Source organism: Phoenix dactylifera, chromosome 4 (genome assembly GCF_051530095.1).
Source record: "Phoenix dactylifera cultivar Ajwa chromosome 4, Ajwa_hap1_PhDact_Kaust_v1.1, whole genome shotgun sequence".
In the NCBI taxonomy this organism is placed as follows: domain Eukaryota; kingdom Viridiplantae; phylum Streptophyta; class Magnoliopsida; order Arecales; family Arecaceae; genus Phoenix; species Phoenix dactylifera.
Window position 1 is genome coordinate 2,154,683 of NC_143193.1, and position 19,701 is coordinate 2,174,383.

General features: G+C 38.3%; 2 protein-coding genes and 1 long non-coding RNA gene across 11 annotated transcripts; 1 reads left to right on the forward strand and 2 right to left on the reverse strand.

Annotated features, from left to right (window-relative positions):
* Positions 1-914: 914 nt before the first annotated feature.
* LOC103697711 (uncharacterized) lies at positions 915-6,228 on the reverse strand. Of its 5 annotated transcripts, none has more exons than XM_088719537.2 (5): positions 6,028-6,228; positions 5,537-5,835; positions 4,410-4,479; positions 4,196-4,292; positions 915-1,103 (listed from the first exon to the last, which is right to left on the reverse strand). In XM_088719537.2, exons 1-5 carry the CDS (start codon positions 6,083-6,085, stop codon positions 1,061-1,063), a joined length of 567 nt encoding a protein of 188 aa, XP_088575663.1. In that variant the 5' UTR covers positions 6,086-6,228; the 3' UTR covers positions 915-1,060. The 5 variants fall into 5 exon arrangements, 4 of the variants coding, with proteins under 4 accessions (XP_088575663.1, XP_088575662.2, XP_089786127.1 ...); XM_088719536.2 differs by having other exon boundaries at positions 4,404-4,479; XR_015976964.2 differs by having other exon boundaries at positions 1,089-1,103; positions 5,493-5,835; positions 6,028-6,221.
* Positions 6,229-10,692: 4,464 nt separating this feature from the next.
* LOC103697712 (Tetratricopeptide repeat (TPR)-like superfamily protein) lies at positions 10,693-16,820 on the reverse strand. 5 transcript variants are annotated; one of them, XM_008779625.4, is made up of 4 exons: positions 15,090-16,819; positions 12,774-13,151; positions 12,278-12,454; positions 10,693-11,648 (listed from the first exon to the last, which is right to left on the reverse strand). In XM_008779625.4, exons 1-2 carry the CDS (start codon positions 16,765-16,767, stop codon positions 12,844-12,846), a joined length of 1,986 nt encoding a protein of 661 aa, XP_008777847.1. In that variant the 5' UTR covers positions 16,768-16,819; the 3' UTR covers positions 10,693-11,648; positions 12,278-12,454; positions 12,774-12,843. The 5 variants fall into 5 exon arrangements, with proteins under 5 accessions (XP_008777847.1, XP_026657151.1, XP_038989335.1 ...); XM_026801350.4 differs by lacking the exon at positions 12,774-13,151 and having other exon boundaries at positions 10,693-11,520; positions 15,090-16,820; XM_039133407.3 differs by lacking the exon at positions 12,774-13,151 and having other exon boundaries at positions 10,693-11,628; positions 15,090-16,820.
* Positions 16,821-17,189: 369 nt separating this feature from the next.
* Positions 17,190-19,497, forward strand: LOC120113012 (uncharacterized). Its single transcript, XR_005514742.2, has 3 exons — positions 17,190-17,540; positions 17,636-17,752; positions 19,033-19,497. It is a non-coding gene; the product is annotated as an uncharacterized LOC120113012 (long non-coding RNA).
* Positions 19,498-19,701: the final 204 nt, after the last annotated feature.

Genomic DNA, 19,701 nt, shown 5'->3' on the forward strand with positions numbered 1-19,701 from the left:
TTGAAAAGAAATTGATTGTCTTTTTGCTGATTCATCGTAATTTGTATTTATATTTTATGTTATTACATGAGTTGTCTAGTTAAAGTATTTATTACTTACTGAGCTGTCTAGCTCATTATACAATTTCTAACTGTTTTTACAGATCCGAAGAATTAGCTCGATCCGGGGTTTTACAATATGGGAGAGCGAATAAAAGAATTATGGCACAAGTTATCTTAGATTAGGTTTTATTTAGATTGATGTTTTATCTTTATTGTTCCGCTGCGTATTTAGAACTATGAGACTTTATAATTTGTGTCAGACAATGGAATAAGATTGCATTTATTTCAGTTGAATTATTTTAGTTATATTTTTGAGATTTGGTTAAGACGCCTTGCATGCTCGTGGGGAGAGTTTCCTACGGGTGTGCGGTGGTTGGCGCGGACCCTCGGCTCGCGATCTCAAGCCGGGGGCGTGACATCTTAGTTATAAAATAAACCAAAATGATCCACATCCACATATAAGATCAGAAGACTATAAAATAGAGGAGGAAAACAAGATGCTTAAATGATAGAAACTGGACTACCACCAGGATGATCTATATTATTACTTTGCCTTATGCGGCCAAGGATTACACCCGAACTGCTTTGGTTAGAACCACATTCTAGAATATTTATCACACTTCTACCATACTCCTTTCACTAGCCTTCACTAATTGTTTCTTGTTGCTGTTCTAAAAAGAAAAGCAACAATCTTTCTTTTATTTCTTTCAATGATAAGCATGCAGTTAGATGACTCTGCACCTCGTTAGCAATTAACCATGAAGTTATCTGTAGGAAATATATGAAAGCCTCTATCGAAGGCATACTGAAACTTGAAACTGGCATGGCTCGCAATGGGCTTCCCATCATTCACAAGGTAGGAGGTGCCGTCTTCTCTGAATACTTTTGGGTCGACAGGCATTGAGCTGCTAAGCCCATCTGCACGCAGGTGGACATTTGAAAGAGGGCAACGACACAAATTCGTCACTTGCACCTCAAAGATAAAATCTAGGTTGTTATGCTTTCCACCAGTTTGGATATTATGAACCCGAATGGTCGAAGTGTCGCAGCGCTGACTTTCTCCTACAATATTCAGCCAAAAAAAGGTCATTATAATTTTCAATGATGGCATGTTATATGATGTATAACACCGATGGTGCATTGTTGCTGCCATAGTTTGCCGCACCGGCCTAAATTAAACGGTATAGAGCGTATCATATAATACCGATTTGGTATCGATATTCGGTACGGATAGCGTATGGACTAAAAAGATCATATTGACATAGTGCTAATGTGGCATCAGTATAGAGTTCGGTATCGAAATGGTGAATTTTGGTTGGTGTCCTCAAATTTGGATGTAAATGTGGAGGGCTAATATTAGTTGGCAATCAATCACGAAAAATATGTTACACTGTAGAACGAAGAATTATTGTCGACAAAACTTAAAGTTTGATGAGACTAGAGTTGGCGATGGAGAAGAGTACCTATGGCAAAGATGCCAAGCAAGAGCATAGCAAGGAGAAGCCTCACAGCAGTTGCCATTGAAGTTTGGGATTGTTTCTTGTATTTGGACTGGATGAGGAACCTCTTCTCATTTGACAGTATTTATAGAGGGAAATAGGCAACTCCATTAATTTCAGTCTAAATGCTTTGGACAAGATCCCTTATTTATTGGTTAAGATTTCATTCTATTTCATAATATATCATCTATTTATGAACTTTCCTTTTCATGCTTTGGCAACTCCATTTTTGTCTTTTATTTATTTAATCTTATGAAATGGAAGTAAAAGAATAATATAGAAGATTCTTTTGGTGTGATCTCACCAAAGAAAATATTCTGTTGGATTTTTAATTGTTTACTTGTATTGGTATTTCTTATTTATTTTTCATTATATTTCTTGGCATGACCTTTCTTTACATACTTGTAACTGTTATTTATTTATTTATTTTTTAGAATGCTACAGTATTGGCTTTTTTTCAATTATCTATTGCCATAATTGTAATTAGATGTATTTTCTTATTTGTGTAAAGTGGGATTTTTTATTTTTGTTTCTTTATTTGTATATGGCGACGATTGTAAAAGTGATCCTGGAAGAATTGAGGTATATTTTAGGATGCAAAAGAATAAACAGAATCCGGATGGAATACCTCAAGATTTTAAAGCTCATGGTTTTATATATTATAGATTCATTGATTACTGGTTTTTGTTTCTCATATCATACAGATTAATGATTAGAAATTTATAGCATTAAGCGGTATTACCTATAATAAGGACATTTGGGGAAAAAATCTAATCAATTAGTCCCTGAAAAAAAAAAAGAGATATTACCTCTAAAATGTAAGCCTATTGATGAGATTATTTAGCTTATTGATGACTAGCATATTGCGTGTGGATGAAAGTAATGGATCATCATGCAAAGGAGCCAAGAAGAGCTTCAGAGCATGCCCCATGCTTCGACAATTTTGATTTGTGCAATTGCCTCTGTGCTTGAGGACAAAGGTAGGAGGTTACATAGAAGAAAGTTGGCCAAGAATTTAGGCTGTTAAAGAAATGTTTTTATATGACTCTCAAATAGAAGGAAAGGTTTATTTTGGTGCTAGTGCGGACATCAGTGCCAGATCAGCCGGTCGCCACAGGATCCAGCTAGTTCAACGGATCCAGCCGGTTCAGTTAGCTTGATTTTATTTTGGATTGATTTTATGTTGTGGATTTATTTGCATATTGTCATTTTAGAGCTTTATGGAATTGCTTTTCCTGCATTAGGTGCATAACAAAACTCATGATAAACATAAATAAACGATAAACATATCTATAAATATAAGAATGATACCCGCACATAATGCGCAGTGAGATAACGAAAATGTGAAAATAAATATATACAATAGAAGAACAAATACTTTCTCAAAAAATATAATAAAAAATAAATTATAAGTAGAATATATTCAATAATTAATGCCTATTCCATGACACATAGAGGCGCTCTAACCCTTCCATTTGCTTTGATCACCAAATGGATTGTAATTTCTGAAGAATTTTTATGCATAACAAATTTAAATCAGGCTTAGAAAAAAATAATTTATAAAATTTCTATATTTTCAAAAATAATAAATAAGAGTTTCTATATTTCCTAAAATGATTAAGAAATTTCTGCTAGACCTGCATATATATTTTTTAAGGATTTTCTCTCATGTCAAATTTAAATAGAGCTCAACAAAAAATAATTAACAAAAGCTTCTACATTTTCTAAAATAATTAATAATATTTTTGCTTTTTTTTCAATTAAAAAGTTAAGAAATTTCTATTTGGAAGAAAATATTCTAAATAATTAAGAAACAGGCTTCCTGAAGAAAAAAAATCCTCAAAATTTCTATATTTATATAGAAATGTATATTTTAACTCTCCCATCTATTCAACTTAGGGCTTATTTAATGTCACTTTTTATTCTTATTTTTTAAATAGTTAAAACATGAAATTAGATGCAAAAGATATTCTTAGTTCCCATATTTCTATTTTTTATTTTTAAAAATAACTTTAATAAAACTTTTTGAAAGAAAGTTTTTATATGTTTCTCGAATAGAAGGAAAGTTTTTTTTTTTTTTTTTGGGATACATAGTAGAATAATTTTTTTAAATTTTGAAATAAATGATAAACATATCTACAAAATATATGCATATAGATATGTATATTTTCACTCTCTGTTTCCAAGAACACAAAATTACCATTCAACTTAACTCAGGTCCTCTTTGGTATCACATTTCCTTTTTTAAAAAAATAAAACATGAAATATGATGCAAAAAAAATATATTTGGTTGTTTATACCTCATCTCGGCAATCTAGATATTTGCCCTAAGTGGGTGCCATGTGGACAAGCTAGAGCAAAGTTATGCAGCTTTTGCTAAGCTGAACAGGATTTGGTTACAATTTTTTCTCAAAAATAAGAGTTTTTCTATATTTTCTGTTCTTCATAAGACTCTGCAGACATTTCATAGTTGGAAGTATTTGTGCATTGGAATCTACGAATGGATTTGGCATGTTTAGTGTCTTAAGTAATCATCTTGATACTTTGTCCTTTGTTTTAAATTGTCTCTTAGCTTTTGCTTCTTCTTTCTTTCTTTCTTCTGTTATCTTGTACATATTTCAATTTTAATTTTAATAAATTTGGGAAGCTCCTTACCTTCTCTGCATCAAAAACCAAGCATCCGGAACCAGCCAACGAGTACGACCCTCGCAACACTGGGAAAACAGAAGAACCAGAGCGCCCACCAAAGCAACTACATATATAGATCGAACAAAAAAGAAGGGGGAAATCAAGAACATCAGAGGATATCATCAAGCCATGAAGACATAGGCAGCAAAATAGTTCAAATCCAGAATTCATCCACCATCATCTATGCCCAGTAGCCGTTGGTTGTCATGGAATAGCATTCCCCATCCGCTTCTTTCACTTGTGCAATCCTCCTGTCCAATCCAGAAACAGTGTTATGCTCTATTCTTGAGTTACTTCAACACATACTAGAGGTGGTAGCAGCAATCTTTTGATATCCAACTCCTATGGAGGTGTAGCCAAGCAAAGGAATGTGAAGGAAGGTTGAGGAGAGGAGGGGAGAGAGAAGAGTAGTCTGTGGGGGTTGAGATATTTTGCTCAATTCATTTGAGATGCCACAACCCCCTTCAACAAGATGTTTTCTAGCACCAAAAATATCAGAAATGTGAGATCATGACCACCTTCCAATACTCAAAACTTGTCCAACATTCTCCCACCTCTCTTCAATCTTGATCCTGTGTGGATATGTCCCATGAATTTACAGTGCTCAAGTGGCCAAACATTCCACAAGCACTTCCCCTGTGTGTGATTCACAAATTTGGAAGCCAGATGTACTTAATAAACTATCATGATTCATATGAACACATCTGGTTGTTGCCCACCCCAGTATTATGATGAGCAGTACATGAACGCATTAAGAGCTGGATGAATTATGTGGGTTGATAAATAGACCTCCCTTTCTTCCGGCACTGTGAAATGTAAAACTAGCAAAACAGGCAATTTATTAGGGAAGTAGATGTGATGTATGAGCTCCTCTATTTTACTTGGTTTTTAAGATTTGGACAACAGTTTTACTGAAAAATGTTTTAGAAGAATAAGAGATTCACTAAAAGAAACTTATCCACTATACTCTCACTAGCTACTAGATATAGAGTTTCCTGAATTTTTTCTATGGAATGCAATGTAAAGCAACTTTTGCTTATATAATTCAATGTTACAGATATTTCATATTTCAGTTTATACTAAGATTAATAAATCCAGATAACCCCATTCGCAAGACCAGAAAATCACATAGGGCAAACTTTGTTTGCACAAGATTAACTTTGTCACAAACTTTAGATAAGACAGCAACAAAAAGCAAACCTAGGTTCATATTACTGTGTTGAACCCAGACAACTATAAGAACATTAATTGGATCATCCCTTACACTGTGTCCATCAATAATTCCTTCCTACTTTCCTGGCAGCTAACCTGCAAGGCTGAAGGAGCCATCTTGAAGGCCCTATCCCATGCATACTGGAACTTGACAGACATCAAGCTGGGAATTCCCTTTCCATCATTCACAAGGTAGCCACCAAGCTCTTGTCGAAATAACTTGGGATCAACTGCCATAGAGCTGGCGAATCCCTCCGAATGCAAGAACACATTCGTCAGCTCGCATCGGCAGAGATTCTTCACCTCCACCTCAAATATAGGATCATAGCCATTCTTCCCTCCAGTGTTGGTTTGCTGAACTTGAACAGTTGAGAGGTTGCAGATTTGGCTCCTCCCTACAATTCAGGAAGAATGACAGGAATTCATTTGCATTGATGTTTACTAAAGTAGATTATAAGAATCAAGATAAACTACATATCCATGCAAAACCACAAAATGGAACTGAACAAGTCATCACAACATTCTTGGTGCAAAAGCACACTATATGATGCTTGTTGAGATGGAGAGATGAGGAAGAGACAAGATACCTGTTACAAGGATGCAGAAAGAAAGCGCAACAAAGAGAAGCTTGGCAGCAGCTGCCATTTTTCTGGGCTTGCTTCTTGGGTGGTTTGAAGATGGTGATGAACTTCTTCACAAGGAGTATAAATGGGTTTTCCTTCCCATTTCACACTTGGTCAATTTTGTTTAATTTTTTTTCCCCACTGGTTTACTTGAGAGGAAGTTTCCTTCATGAAACTAAAAACATTTTCGTCTAGGACAAAAGGAATGACATTCTGATGTGACAAGAACCCTTTCCAACGCCATGTATCATGGATAAGTCTTCGACATTAGTCTTTAATTAATGAACAGGAGCAACCTAATCTTATTCCAGTCTTCCAAGTTCACAGATAAGTCTTCCAGCCAATCCTGTCCCCATTTGAGTCAAAAGCCAAAGTCAGTCAATGCGTGCACCACAATTTCCATCACAATCAAACAAAACTCTTTACCTTTATGAAGAAAAAGGAGTATGTTGGCAAGTAAAAGCCAAAGACAGATTAAAAATGATGAACTTTGAGACTAAATTTTGTGACCTAGTCTTGATGTCCTTCTGAGGAATGCGATGAACAAGCCAGGAATGACCTAGGCCAGATCAAACATAATGGCTTCTCTTATTCTACTTTAAAAAAAGAATGGTTTCTGTTAAAGAGACTCACCAGATAAGGTCGGTGCATATTAACAATGGGATCTCTTTCAAGGGCAGCTTCAACATTATTAAGGGTGACAAACACAAGCCTTGAATGCATTGAACCATCAGGATATGGCTTTTTGAATAAAATTGGCCGGCTGTAGATCCACTGAGATAATTTTCATGATCCGTTATTATTGACCAAAACTAGCCCAAAAAGGTGAAGAGACTCGAGAAAACCTTAACCAGACAATGACAGCAGGTTGGAATCCAACTAGATTTGCTGTATCTATGAGTAAGACCAAGGGACAACCAAATTTCGGAGGTACATGGTCACAACCGCAGATTTTTTTTTTTTTTTTTAAGGTCAACATAGAAGTTTTGGCCAAGTCAATTAGCAAAAGCTATAGGAAGTGATCAAGAAAATGAAAAATAGGCCACCCTGTTGTGTGAGCCGCCAAAAAAAAAGAGCAAGAAAGAAGAAAATATGTATTTCATGTGTCATTAAAAAAAAAAGCAACAGCACTAAGAAAATCAGTTAATGTTTTTTTTCTTTTGCTAGAAAAAAAGAGGAAAGGGGGAGGAAGGGACAAGCCCACCCCCGCGTAGCAGCCCCCACTGGGCCCCCATCCTGCCAGGAGAATATTCGATGTGGGCAGAAATGACCGTGTATTGGATACGCCGGCCGGTTTTACTCATACCCTCTCCACCTGTGAGCCCAGCTCGTTACCCCTCTGGGCCCGGTACGGTTATTCTCCATATGAGTACGTCACACCCAGCATTACCAAGGCTACCAGTGGACCAATAAGCGCTTCTAGGCCCTATGTCCAAGTAGTGTTACCACATTTTAATCGACGCGCAGGGCGATTCGAACTTGGAATCATGCGGTTAGAAGACAACGCCCAGTTCCACTGAGCTACTACTAGTTAATGTATTACAGTATTAGCTGATAAAATTTTCATGCATAAGAATTAGTTTAAGCTATAGTTACCTCCATATGAAATGGATTTCCAATGTTCACCATAAAAGCAGGCCATGGATTTATCTATACCCTCCATATGAACAGGGTGACCCAAGTCATATCTCTTGACTAGAAAATGATGATAGGATGCTTAATATGTGACACTTGACCAACTCAAAATCCATGATGTGATTCCTGTGCTGCTTCTATTTGCATATCACCTTCCAAGTTTTTCCATCTCATGCGCTGCCTAATTTGACCTTCTTCTTCGTCTCACTACCTTTAAGAAAATGCAGCTTCCTTTTTCTGCTGAAACAAAGCATTGTTTGCATCACTTTCATTTGTTTAAAAAATTAAAATATTTTATTTTAATTTATTTCCAAAATTTAAAAATATAAATGAGTAGGTAGAGTTAATTATTTTTAAAATTATAAATATGATGATGGCGGTCAGGACAGTGATAGTGGTGGCGAAAATGGTAGAAATTGTTGCAGCGGTGGCGGCAACAATAATGATGATAGATACTAATGATGTGGTGGTGGGGGTGACGATGCCGAGAGTGGCGGTGGTGTGGTAGAGACCATGATTGAAGCAGTGGAGGCGGTGGTGATGATGTGGTTATGATTACCATTTCTTTCTTTTTTACCAGTAAAAAGTGGAAGCCACAAGATATTTTAATGATTATATGTGTTAAATCTATTAGCTCGAATTATTTCTAGGTATTCTCGTTTTGTCTCTCAATGTAACAGTATGAAAGTGAGCATGTGCCAGGGTCATATATTGCAAAAGGAGCTAATGAATTGAATATTAACTTAGTCGATCATGAAGTTTTAGGTGGATCATTTCTTCATCGCTATTGTAAATAAGGAGTCTTGGACCCTAATTTCTGAACTTCATCATTTGACAAGATGTGATTTATGTGCTTACTGCCTTGATTTTTCATGACGATCCTACACATATTACCTATATCCATGACCAGACTATATGGAAAATATTCTTCAAAGACAAGGTATCGACCCAATTCATCAAATACAAATTTCAATATATTAATCTAGAAAATCAACATTATTCTTTTTTTTTCTTTTGTGGGGTAGATTAAGCATATGGATATGGAAGTCGTCTTAGCACACCATCCGGCCTTTCTGTTTTACCGGATGGTATAGGGTATGCGATCCTTATTTATGCTTTTATTTAGACTATTTAATCCTAGTTATCCTAATTTTTGTTGATGATTTGGCTGCAAGATTCTGCAGAATGCCTCTCTTGGACATTTTACACACATTTTTTAATGTCCAATCTATCTTGCAGCTTCTTTTACATTCTATCTTTGCTTTAAAATGATTTATACTGTATTTTAAAATCAACTATTTCAAAAAATTAAATTTTATTGCAAGTAATTATCTTGTAGTATTTTTTTTTCTATAGCGGATAACTCATACACTTCTAATATGGATGCATCCAAAAAAATTAAAAAATAGCAAGTCTCGAAATGCTCTAGATAACTCTCTTTTTCCAACCCATAGGGCTCATTCGAGTGATCGGCCATGTACGAGGCTACCCAATCATAAACATGCTCAGTCTGAAAAGTAATATCGCCACTAACTATGGTCTGAATATTTCAGAGAAGAGGGTGGCACCCATCCACGCCACCGGTATCCCTGTGGATCCAACCGATCACCATGGCCTAGTCATTCTCGAGTAGGATTGTCTTGTAGTTTAAAAAAAAAGTGTTTTTGTGACTTGCATAGCAAAAATGCACTTTCTGTATTTGGTTCGCTCAGAAATTTATTTTGGGTGAAGAGAAGTCAAAAAAGCGGTTTTAAGAGAAGCTCTTCTATCATCACAAAAGGAAACTGACTTCTGGCTTCTCGTGAGGCAAAAGCAACATGAAACATGCAGGGCTTACGGCATTAGTGTGCAATCAATGCCTTTGCGAGTAGTTTCATTTACTTCATCTTTGCTGTTTTATCTCAATTAGAGTTTTGATGTTTGATCTATTGATATGTAGCAACGGTTCTTCGGGGCTCATCAATGGGATCCCTTGGATGACCTGCTGTGTGTTTGTTTGTTTAGTTACTTTTTGTCAGTGGGATCTATTAGGCTGACCTGTCTACATAAGGTTGTTTGTGCTATCAAGCCAACAAAAATATTCTTCTGTTCTTCGTCTGGTTGGCAGATTAACTTTCGACAGATGCTATTTGTATTCTCTCTTCCAGTCTGTTCTCGACATGAATTTGTGAATAAAGTTGCTGTAAGTAATCCTAAGTTCAAAGCATTTTTCATTCTCATCTGAAAATAGTGCAGGTAGATTACTGAAAAACATGATGATAGTTTGATAGTTCATGCAATGGTGAGAGACGACGTGATACAAGAAATCAGTGATAAATCAGATTCTAAGTGAAGTTCGAACTAAGTGAGGTTATACGACGCAATGGGACCAAAATAAACCTGGTGCGATAAAAAGGTTAAGGATCAGACACATAGTATGCTGATAGATTTTGGATACTTTCTGAATGATGACAACAGGAGGTTCCTGCAGTGAGAATTACAAAAGATCTGGTTCTTCCAGGATGAGTCAGCAATTCTTATGCATAAGTTTAAGGGAAAAATGAGGTGAACCAGAGACAGGATAGTTTGCATAGATTGGCAATCATGAAAGGGTGAACTGATGTGAAGCATATAAAAGAATGCAAACACATTGGATATGTTAAAAGTTCCTGTCAAGCAAAACAATGATCATTTCTTCTCCCAAATAAATACCGAAGATTATATCAAACTGAGGGTCGACCAAGCTGATAGATTTGAGGAAGAAAGTCCATTCTTATTGATAAAGGAGGATTGCATAAAAAAATAAAGATAAAAAAAGAAAAGCTTCAACATACACATCCTCTACCCTCAGTGATCCAATATAGCATAGACTGCTCAGGAAAGAAAATTCATGAAGTTTCATAGGATTCAATTTGTATCGTGCACAGCAACTTTCTGAAATACCGAAGTTAGAGAGGAAATCAAAGTAGAAAACAACTACGAGAGGAAAGCGAAGCATAAGCCTTTGCACGATAATTGATATCTGCTAAGAAAACTATAATTAATAAAAATTAGAGAGGATTGCTAGGAACGGTTGTGTCGACTTTCCATGCAATGCAGGATCTCCTGATGTCAGGAAGAAGTTCCATGATACAAATAAAGTTTCAAGAGAAATACTTCCTTATAAGTAGCTTCTTTTCAGATGGTCCTTCAACAATAGACGGAGCCACCTTGAGGGAACAACCTTGGAAGTCACTGCTTGCTTGTCTTATCATAGCATCCAACGCCTCTACCATGTCTTGCCCATCAGAGAGCAAGCAATGCCTGGCCGCCGAAAGAGCTTCGCTGCTGCAGAAGCTGGGCTCCCCCCAGCAAGAACCAAATCTCTTCAGAGAGACCAAGCTCAGGCTGTAGCCCCCACATAGCTCCCATTTCGGCCTGAATGGCTCGCAAGTAACATCACAGTGTACTCCTTTTGACGCGTTCCTGAAGGCAGGTCATCGAGTATCATACAGCACCACACAATCAATGGACCCAAAGAAATAGAATCCCAATCACAGTACCATGCACTTTTCACCCTACGGAAATTCGGAATTCTCCTGCTCCTTGCCAGCCGCGGTAGGAGTATGATGAAAGTGTATCACCATTCCCAATGATACTGGTTGCAATCCTTGAGCACAAACAAGTATACGATGGAATGGGATGGATCATGACCAACGACAGATAAACGCCCTTCCACCTCCAGCAAACTTGAATGGAAGTAATTGCTGTCATCAATTGTTGGACCAAACTCAATTCAATTCGGAAGCGTCAGCATCCTGCATGTCTCACTCTCCACATCAACTGATGTGATATGAGGTTGCCCTGGAAAATAGTTTCCATCAGTTTCCCAGAATATCTGTCCATCAACATGCAGCGGCCTGCCGAATACTTATGGGATCTACCAAAACTTTGACTTCTATCCATGATGCACTGCAGCCCAAAGTGTAAACCTGAACCAACGCACGATAATGCACATAATCATGTAAAGGAAACCTTGGAGGAAAAGAAATTCGAAAGACCTTATATTCTCTGGTAGAAGGACGGAAGCCCAATGCAACAGAATGATTGCGGGGTTCTGTGGGATTAGGAGCCTCTGGGAGAGCTAAAAGATCATCGGTGACAGGATTGCACCACAAATGATCTTTCATGCGAATCTCCTCCTCCTCCACAAATGCTATTTTTTTTATGAATGAAATAACAGCAGTGATTCCATGGTAATTTTTTTTTATTTTTATATATTTTTCATGATCCTAAGTCTCTGTTTTTAAAAAAGAAAAGCCAGATTATTTTTTTTTTCTTCAAAAGGAAAAGCCATATTATTACGTGCATATCAGAGTTCTACAATAAAGATCATGTAACAGTTTGAATTTTAGGTCTTTTAGGTTGCACTAAAACTCAGTAGCATTTGGAATGATGCTAACATATGACTGGTGACTTGCAGCATATGCAATCACAGAATCGGTGCTATGCATGATGGGAACCAAGTTGAATGACACAAAAAGCTAAACCCAACTTGTTTCATATTTATGTATAAGCATGGTTTATTCAGGTATTAAAAAAAAATCATTTGCTTGATTACCTTGTGGGACGCCAACTGGTCACCCACCATATCCATGCCTCAAGCAGAATAACATCAGCCATTAATTTCTATAGAACTTCCCTTTTCAATAAAAGAAATCAAGCTCTTCTATAGGCCCTAAGAGCAAGTTATTAAAAGGTACAACGTGGTTCCAACTGGTCAAGTCCCCATTCGGTCCTGCATCATGCACCCACCAAGATTAGCTGAAGCGTTAATGGATTTTATTTATGGAATTACAAGCAAAAATACTTAGCAACTGACAGGAAGACATGGATCAGAAACTCGACACATGACGAAACTGAGATGGTAAAAATTGAGAGGGGAAATCCATTCTTGTCAATGTATGTCATAAAGACAGAATTCAGTAGAGAAACATAAGCATTGCGAATTCGCAGAAAAAGGTAAAGAATTATATCAGTTACCAAATAACCAAAAATTGATATGTGCAATCATCCTTAAAGTACACAAGAAAATCTTGTGCTGGATAAATCTTTACCTGTTCTTACATAGAACAAACATTCGACCTGCAATTTAAAGAGTCCAAGAATCCGAAAGGATACTTCGGTTCAGATGAAATAGCCGTCCAACAAATTTGCCCATGGACTATTGTCAGAAACAAGGCCATGGTCGTGCATTGTTCGAAGAAGTTGCAAAATAGGCTCTAGGTTTGGGGCTGTAGAAAGAGATGACAAAAGCTCATCTAATATTGCTTGTAACTTGAAAGGAGAGTTATTCCCGACCCATTCTATGTGCTTAATAGCCATCTCAACTTCTCCGGCATCTGTCAAGCTCTTTAGCAAAATGACATGTGAGTCAGAGTTTTCAATATTAGAAGGCAGCCCATGTATCACAGAAGAAGCTGCACCAAAATTACCTGTACAAATGGGGGGAAAAGCAAATATTACAAAAAGAACACAAACATTGAACCTTACGTGATCAAACACAACAACCAACATCAACTGACTTGACTAATCCTGCATCTTACTACACATTCAGGAAGTCATGTTCATGAGAATGATGGTTGGAGGACCTGGTGTACTACACAACGGACCACATTTTGGCCTTTCTTTAAGAATACATCAGCTTCCTGTCAAGAAGGCTATTTTGGATGCATGTTTATCAGTTTTTATGGCTTGATGTCATGGTAAAATCCACACCTTGTGGGCTGTCAATGGACTAGGACGCGCCAAAGGTGCCAGCGCTTTACAAGCCAAAACTCACAAAGTCCAGATAAGGACTGAGTAACACAAGCTCATGGGCCAGCTTTATTTCTTGCTTTCTAAACTGGCCTTGGTCTGATTGCCTGTCAAGGCCTTATTAACAATGAGCAGGTTAGACTAAGCCATATCTGAAGATTAAAAATGATAAAAAGATACTTCAGCTACAAGATTCAATTGTTTAATGTTCTTTTTTCTTACTTTGAAACCTTTCTCTTAATCTTCTATTGCTCTAGGATGCATGCAGCAATCAATCAACCACCCACCACCACCTCCCAATCAGTTTCTCCTCTCTCATCTTAGTAAATCTGATCACTTCCTCTATCTTGCCTGCTGTCCTACACTATAACCAGCAACTTAGTGCTGCTGCCATTATCCCTCTCATGCTCACAATTCAAATATGCCACATCACATTCTCTAATGTTTTCCCAATCAATTGAACAATGTTTGCACTCACATCATCTCTCTCGCTAACCTGCCCACTTGCAAACTTAATTTTGGCTATCTATCCATCCATTGCTCGCCCACCCACTTGCAAACTAAATTTGGGGTTGCCATCAAGATTAAGATCAATTTGTATGCCTATATGGTCTTGTTTGGGCTTGACAAGTGTCACATGCATCAACTCCATCCAAACTCCTACAAGTATTTGAATTTTGCACCAAGTTTGCAAGTTCTAGCTTAAAGTCTACTGAAATATTATGGACCTCCTGAACTCAAAGAACTCAGCAACAGAGGACACATCATTAGCTGTGAAGAACAAGAGGATTTGAACTTCAATAAATCAACATGTAAAAATTCTAATTACAAAATAAAGAGGGCTAGAAGTGGTGATAGACATATGTAAATGGATCATCATTTAAAAGCACTTGGAGGAATTGTACTGACATCCACAATCAGGTCAAAATCTATTTTGACTGACCTGTGAAAAAGTTTTGAATTATGTAATCTTTATATCTTATTTTGACCTAAAGCACATTACAGAATAGATTATATAACTTGTGCAACAATATATATTTTCTGCGCATTCACAGCTTAGAAAAGTCAAAATTATATAATATTTTTCTGTTCCTGTTATGGTTATGAGCTCTGACTTGCATATCTAGAATGGCATCTGATGTATAACTACCATCATTAATCTAAAGAATGTTGTGTTTCAGTCTAAAGATTTTATTTTTTTTAATTCTAAAGGGAAAGACTAATTATCATACGGGTCACCATATTTAGCATATATTTGGGTCCTTTTCTACCATATAAATTATAATATATAAAACCAAGCACATGTGGCTTGGTAAGGCATGTTGCTGGTTATCTTTATGATTAATCTTTTCTCCAAGTTTGGAGTAGTACATGGCACAGCCAGGAACATCTGACCATGTGTTGAACAATTTTGCTTTCAGAAGGAACACTTAAATCTTACCGCAAGCTCATCTAGTTTTATATCCAATAATGTTTAAGAAATTAAAAATAAAAGTGAAGATAAAGAATCTATAAATTCAAGCAACATATAGTTTATGAATAAATATGTCATATATGACAAGTAGGAAGAAACATCAAACAGCACATGTAAACTGCATATTTGGTCAAGAACATACCTTCCTGACAGAGAGTAAGAATTAGCATATTCAATGTGGAACCAGCAAGTACAACATCTTGTTTCATGGACCTGTTACAGATCTCAATTGCCTCCTCTAACTTCTTTTCCAGACACAAAGCTTTGATGAGTGATGTGTAGGTAACATTATCAGGGGGGACCCCTTTCTCCAACATGTGATGAAAAAGGTGCTGAGCTTCATCAATTTGCCCAGCTTCTGGTAATTTTCGGATAAGGATATTATAAGTCTGCAGATTTGCACTACACCCATTCGCAAACATCTCATCCCATAGCTTCTTAGCAGGGCGTAGAAGGTCCTCTCTGCAACAAGCTTCCATCACCATATTATAAGAGGAAATATCAGGACCAAATCCCTTCTTCTTCATCTCCTTAAACATGTCATAGGCTTCCCTCAGTCTTCCTGCCTTGCACAGAAATGACACCATCACATTGTACTGCCCCACCCCTGAAAAATAACCCTTTTCTGAAAGGACCTTAAACACATCCCACATTTCATCACTCTTCCCATTCTTGCAAAGATTCCTACTCAAATTGCACAGCATTGTGAGGCTTGGGAACCTTTCCTTCCCAATCATGTACATGCAGAACGAGACTGCCGAGTCAGGATCAATGGCCGAAACCGATTCAACCAATGCATTAAGCACATCATCCTCAATTGGAAAATCCCCTCCCACTATTGCTTCACCCAAGTCCTTCGCCTCCTGGATTCTTCTCTCTGATATCAAAGAAAGAATGAATTCCCTATAATCATTTGCTCTCGGTGCCACCCCAAGCTTTCTCTTCTGTTTCAAAATCTTCATGGCTTCCTCCACCCTACCAACCACTCTAAATCCTTCTGAAACTATCCTATACGCAATAAAATCAGGTTTGCAGCCTCGGCTTCTAAGCTCCTCCAAAGCATGCCAAGCGTCCTCAATCCTCCCCACCCGGCAAAGCCCATCTACAATCAAAGCAGCAATGACCGACCCATTAATCTCACAGAATCGCTGCTTTATTTGCTCGACTAAACTTAAAGTTCTATCAAATTCTTCCACTCTACAAACTTTGCCAACGTAAACACCAAAACCAACATCATTAAACCTAATGCCTCTCCTGAGCATTCTATCAGACACCTTTCTTGCGAGATGTAGAAACCCATCGGAGGCAACCGCAGCGAGTAGGGAATTGTATATCGCTGAGGGCAGGTCCTCACCGGCGTCGGCGGTAGCCTGCTCGATGAGCTCGGCGGCTTCAAGGGTCTTGCCGCAGAACAAGAGCGAGGATATGGCGAGATGGTAGGAAGAGGGAAAAAGAGGAACTTTTCGGGCTCTAGCGAGTTTGAGGAGGGATTGGAGGGAGTGGGGCTGGTGGGAGAGGGCAAGGGATTTGAGGAGGGAGTGGAAGGACTCCGGGGAGTGGGAGAAGCCCGGCTGCTGTGAGGCCCAGTGGAAGAGGCCGGCGGCGAGTGGGTGGTGGCGGAGGAGGTGGGGGTCGATGGCTGCGGCGACGAGGGACGGGGTGAGGGGGAAGGCGGCTGGTCGATGGGGAGGCGAGAGGAGGAAGCGGTGGAGGGTTTGCTCGAGGGCAGGGGTCCAGGACCGAGAGGGCTTCGCGGCCGAGAGGAGGGCGCGGCTGAGGCGGCGGGCGGCGGTAGCGACGGCAGGCGGCGGAGGGGCCATTTCCGGCCGTTGGGGGACGGCACCCGAAGCTTAATTTCTAACTTTTAAGCGGGGTGAGAGTAGGGGTGGCAAAATATGACCCGACCCGCCAACCCGACCCGTGTTCGACCCGCCATAAACAGGTTTGGGTTTGGCCTAAACATGTTCGGGTCATAAACAGGTTGACCCGTTTAACCTGTTTATTAATTGGGTCGGATATAGGTTTTACATGTCTGACCCGTTTAACCCGTATAACCCGTTTAACTGTTGGGCTGATAGAAGATAAAGGCTATAACCCACAAGGCCTAAGCCGGCCCAACTGTCAGCCGCATGGCCCGCATCGCATTGAGAAGTGAAGCCCAACTCCCCTCGGCCCGATTTCAAATTTTCACCGCGAGGTATGCTTAGGGTTAGGGACTTAGGGTTTGTCTAAAGCGCCGCCGAGCTCTCTTCCCATCTTCCCTCAGTGTCCCTCTCGGCCTCTCCCCTCTCCGCTCCTCCGCCTCCGCCCATCTCCTCCGGTCCTCCCCCTTCCGATTACTTCCTCCTCCCCGTCAATGGCGACTGTGGCTACATCACACCCCCCTAACCCCTGTTTCCTTTTACCCCATGATAACAAAATAAAAGAAAAGAAGAAAAGGAAGAAGATCTCATCTATTCCCTCTCCCTGGGATTTCTTTGGCTCTCATCGCCTTCCCTCTCCCTCTTCTGTTCGAAGTCTTCCGTGCGTGCGAGCTATTTAGGGTTCGGGTTTGATCTCATCGACGCGAGGTCGGATCCTCTGCTCTACCGAGGTAAGAAAGATCCATCTATTTAGGGTTCGGATGGTTGATTATGCTTTGGCTTTTTGTCATTTTAAGCTCATATATTTTGGATGCTTGTGCTCCAGCATGAAGTTTCGCTCATTTACTTGGTGATCCAGGGGATTGTCATGAAGTTGGTGGTGGATTCTCATTTGGTTTATTGTGGAGAATAGATCTCATCTACCGTGAGGGGATCTGCAGTTGTAAGTGCTTTTGTTGCTTCTGCTCTTTTCTTCTTCTTCTTCTTCGTTTTTGTAATTTTTTTTCCATTTTTGTCTGGAGATATGGAAGGATCTAATGATGTACCGGTCATCTAGGATCTAATGATGTACCTTATGTTTTCATTTCTCATTGGAGTTGATTCATATTTTCTTTTGTAGTATAGAAGACGAACATATTTGTGTCTGTGATCCATTATAGATTAAAAGAAGGGTTGGTTCACCCCCCAAAAAAATAATGGATAGGAAAGGAGATCTGTTCTTCTTCTTCTTCTTCTTCACAGCCCATCAAAAATCATCTCTTTGATATTGGGAAATGAAGATATCAAGTTTAAGTATCAGCAAAAGCTTTCTAACAAAAAGCTTTCTTCTTGAAAATATCAACCATTTTTCTTGAATCTGTACCATGGTATTCTCTCTGGTGAAACAGGGTGTGGTTTATGTTTTCCAGTTATTTCTTTGAAATTTTGTGTGATTGTTTTTCTACTATTTGTTCTCTCTTTTGTTTTCTTTTTTGACCACAGAATCTTGTATTAATTCTGAATATTAATAGCTTTGAATAAATATAGTACTTTATGTTTGACGAGATTTTCACTGCTGTTCTCTGGAGCTGATTGATTTCTGTTTCTGAGATTTTATTTCATGAAGTTAGTGTTGATTGCATAAATGCATCCAATGTTTTTTTCTTGTGGTGTCTCTGATGTTCTTTGTCTTATCTGGTTCTATTGTCACTGTTCTTGGATGGAGCAGATTCATGGTTGCTTGATTTCAGATTCACTGCAGCAACTAAAATCAGTTAGCAGAAATCATATTAGGGTTACATCAACTTTCGTGCCGCTGTACTTTTTTAATTTACATAGATATTTTAGGATTTATAGTCTTACCTTTGTTTAAGAAAAACACTAAGATGTTACTATCTCTTGATTATATATATGTCTAGTTTCTTTGTGTATTATAGTGCTATTTCAAATGATTGAAGCTCTAATTTTGTGAAAATATTACAATTTTTTGGTGTAATTTTTAATTTATTTACGTGGCATCGATATTTGGTGTATTATACTGTATAACATTTCTGAATATGCTTGTGTACCTTATTTTCTTAAATCATTATAAATTCAACCATGATCAAGAAGCTTGAAATGAATCATGATCATGGACTTGGACTATCCACTTTGTTATCTTTAGTTGTTGTAGAGTCACCGATATCCATGGTGTTTAGTTTGAACTGATGACGTTGAATGATTTGTTTCTTTGCTCCTATGCAGGGACATCGATTGACCAAGGAATTGCCTATGTGCTGATGCTAGTGGCCTTAGTCCTCACCTATCTCATCCACCCCTTGGATGCTTCATCACCCTACAAGCTCTTCTAAGCCCATTCATGGACTGAATTGATGGATTTGTTAGGGAAGGAAGCGGGCATGTTTGGATTGGTTGTTCATTTTGTTTGAATCTGTTGTGGTTTGGGATTTGAACCTCTGGTTATAGCAAGTTGGTTGTTGAAGAATATAGGCTCTTCCAGAAGATATGGAGCAATATTTTAAAGGACCAATGCAAGCTTTTGATTCTGCTACCGTTTACAGTGTGCAGTGACCTTAATGTGTTTCTTATGATTGATGCATGGCGTATTTAAAAGAAATCTGTATACTTTAGAATAGAAGCTCCTACTGACTTGGGTTGTAATGATAGTTGTTCAATTTTCTGCTGTCTATCATATTAATTTTTCCTGCAGTGTTTGCTTTTTATAATCTAGTGATTCCAACATATGCATGCATTCGCTTGTCAGGATATTGCTTTCGCCGTGGATGATTGAAGTTGTTAGCTATGGGATTATTCTACTATTGGTTCTTTTTTGCTGGCATAATCTGGCTAGAACCTTCCTTACGGCAGATCCTTGTTGCGCCTCTTTTGCATTTTGTCTTTGATACTTAATAA

What these genes read in the sequence shown, in the direction of transcription:
- LOC103697711 (XM_088719536.2), bottom strand. Translation starts at nt 6,085, where the DNA reads ATGGCAGCTGCTGCCAAGCTTCTCTTTGTTGCGCTTTCTTTCTGCATC. An exon ending in TTTCTGCATCCTTGTAACAG is followed by an intron (nt 5,836 to 6,027) that starts GTATCTTGTCTC and finishes CCTGAATTGTAG; the next exon opens with GGAGGAGCCAAATCTGCAAC. An exon ending in TGGTTTTTGATGCAGAGAAG is followed by an intron (nt 1,104 to 4,195) that starts GTAAGGAGCTTC and finishes TGAATATTGTAG; the next exon opens with GAGAAAGTCAGCGCTGCGAC.
- LOC103697712 (XM_008779625.4), bottom strand. Translation starts at nt 16,767, where the DNA reads ATGGCCCCTCCGCCGCCTGCCGTCGCTACCGCCGCCCGCCGCCTCAGC. An exon ending in TCTTACTCTCTGTCAGGAAG is followed by an intron (nt 13,152 to 15,089) that starts GTATGTTCTTGA and finishes CCATTTGTACAG; the next exon opens with GTAATTTTGGTGCAGCTTCT.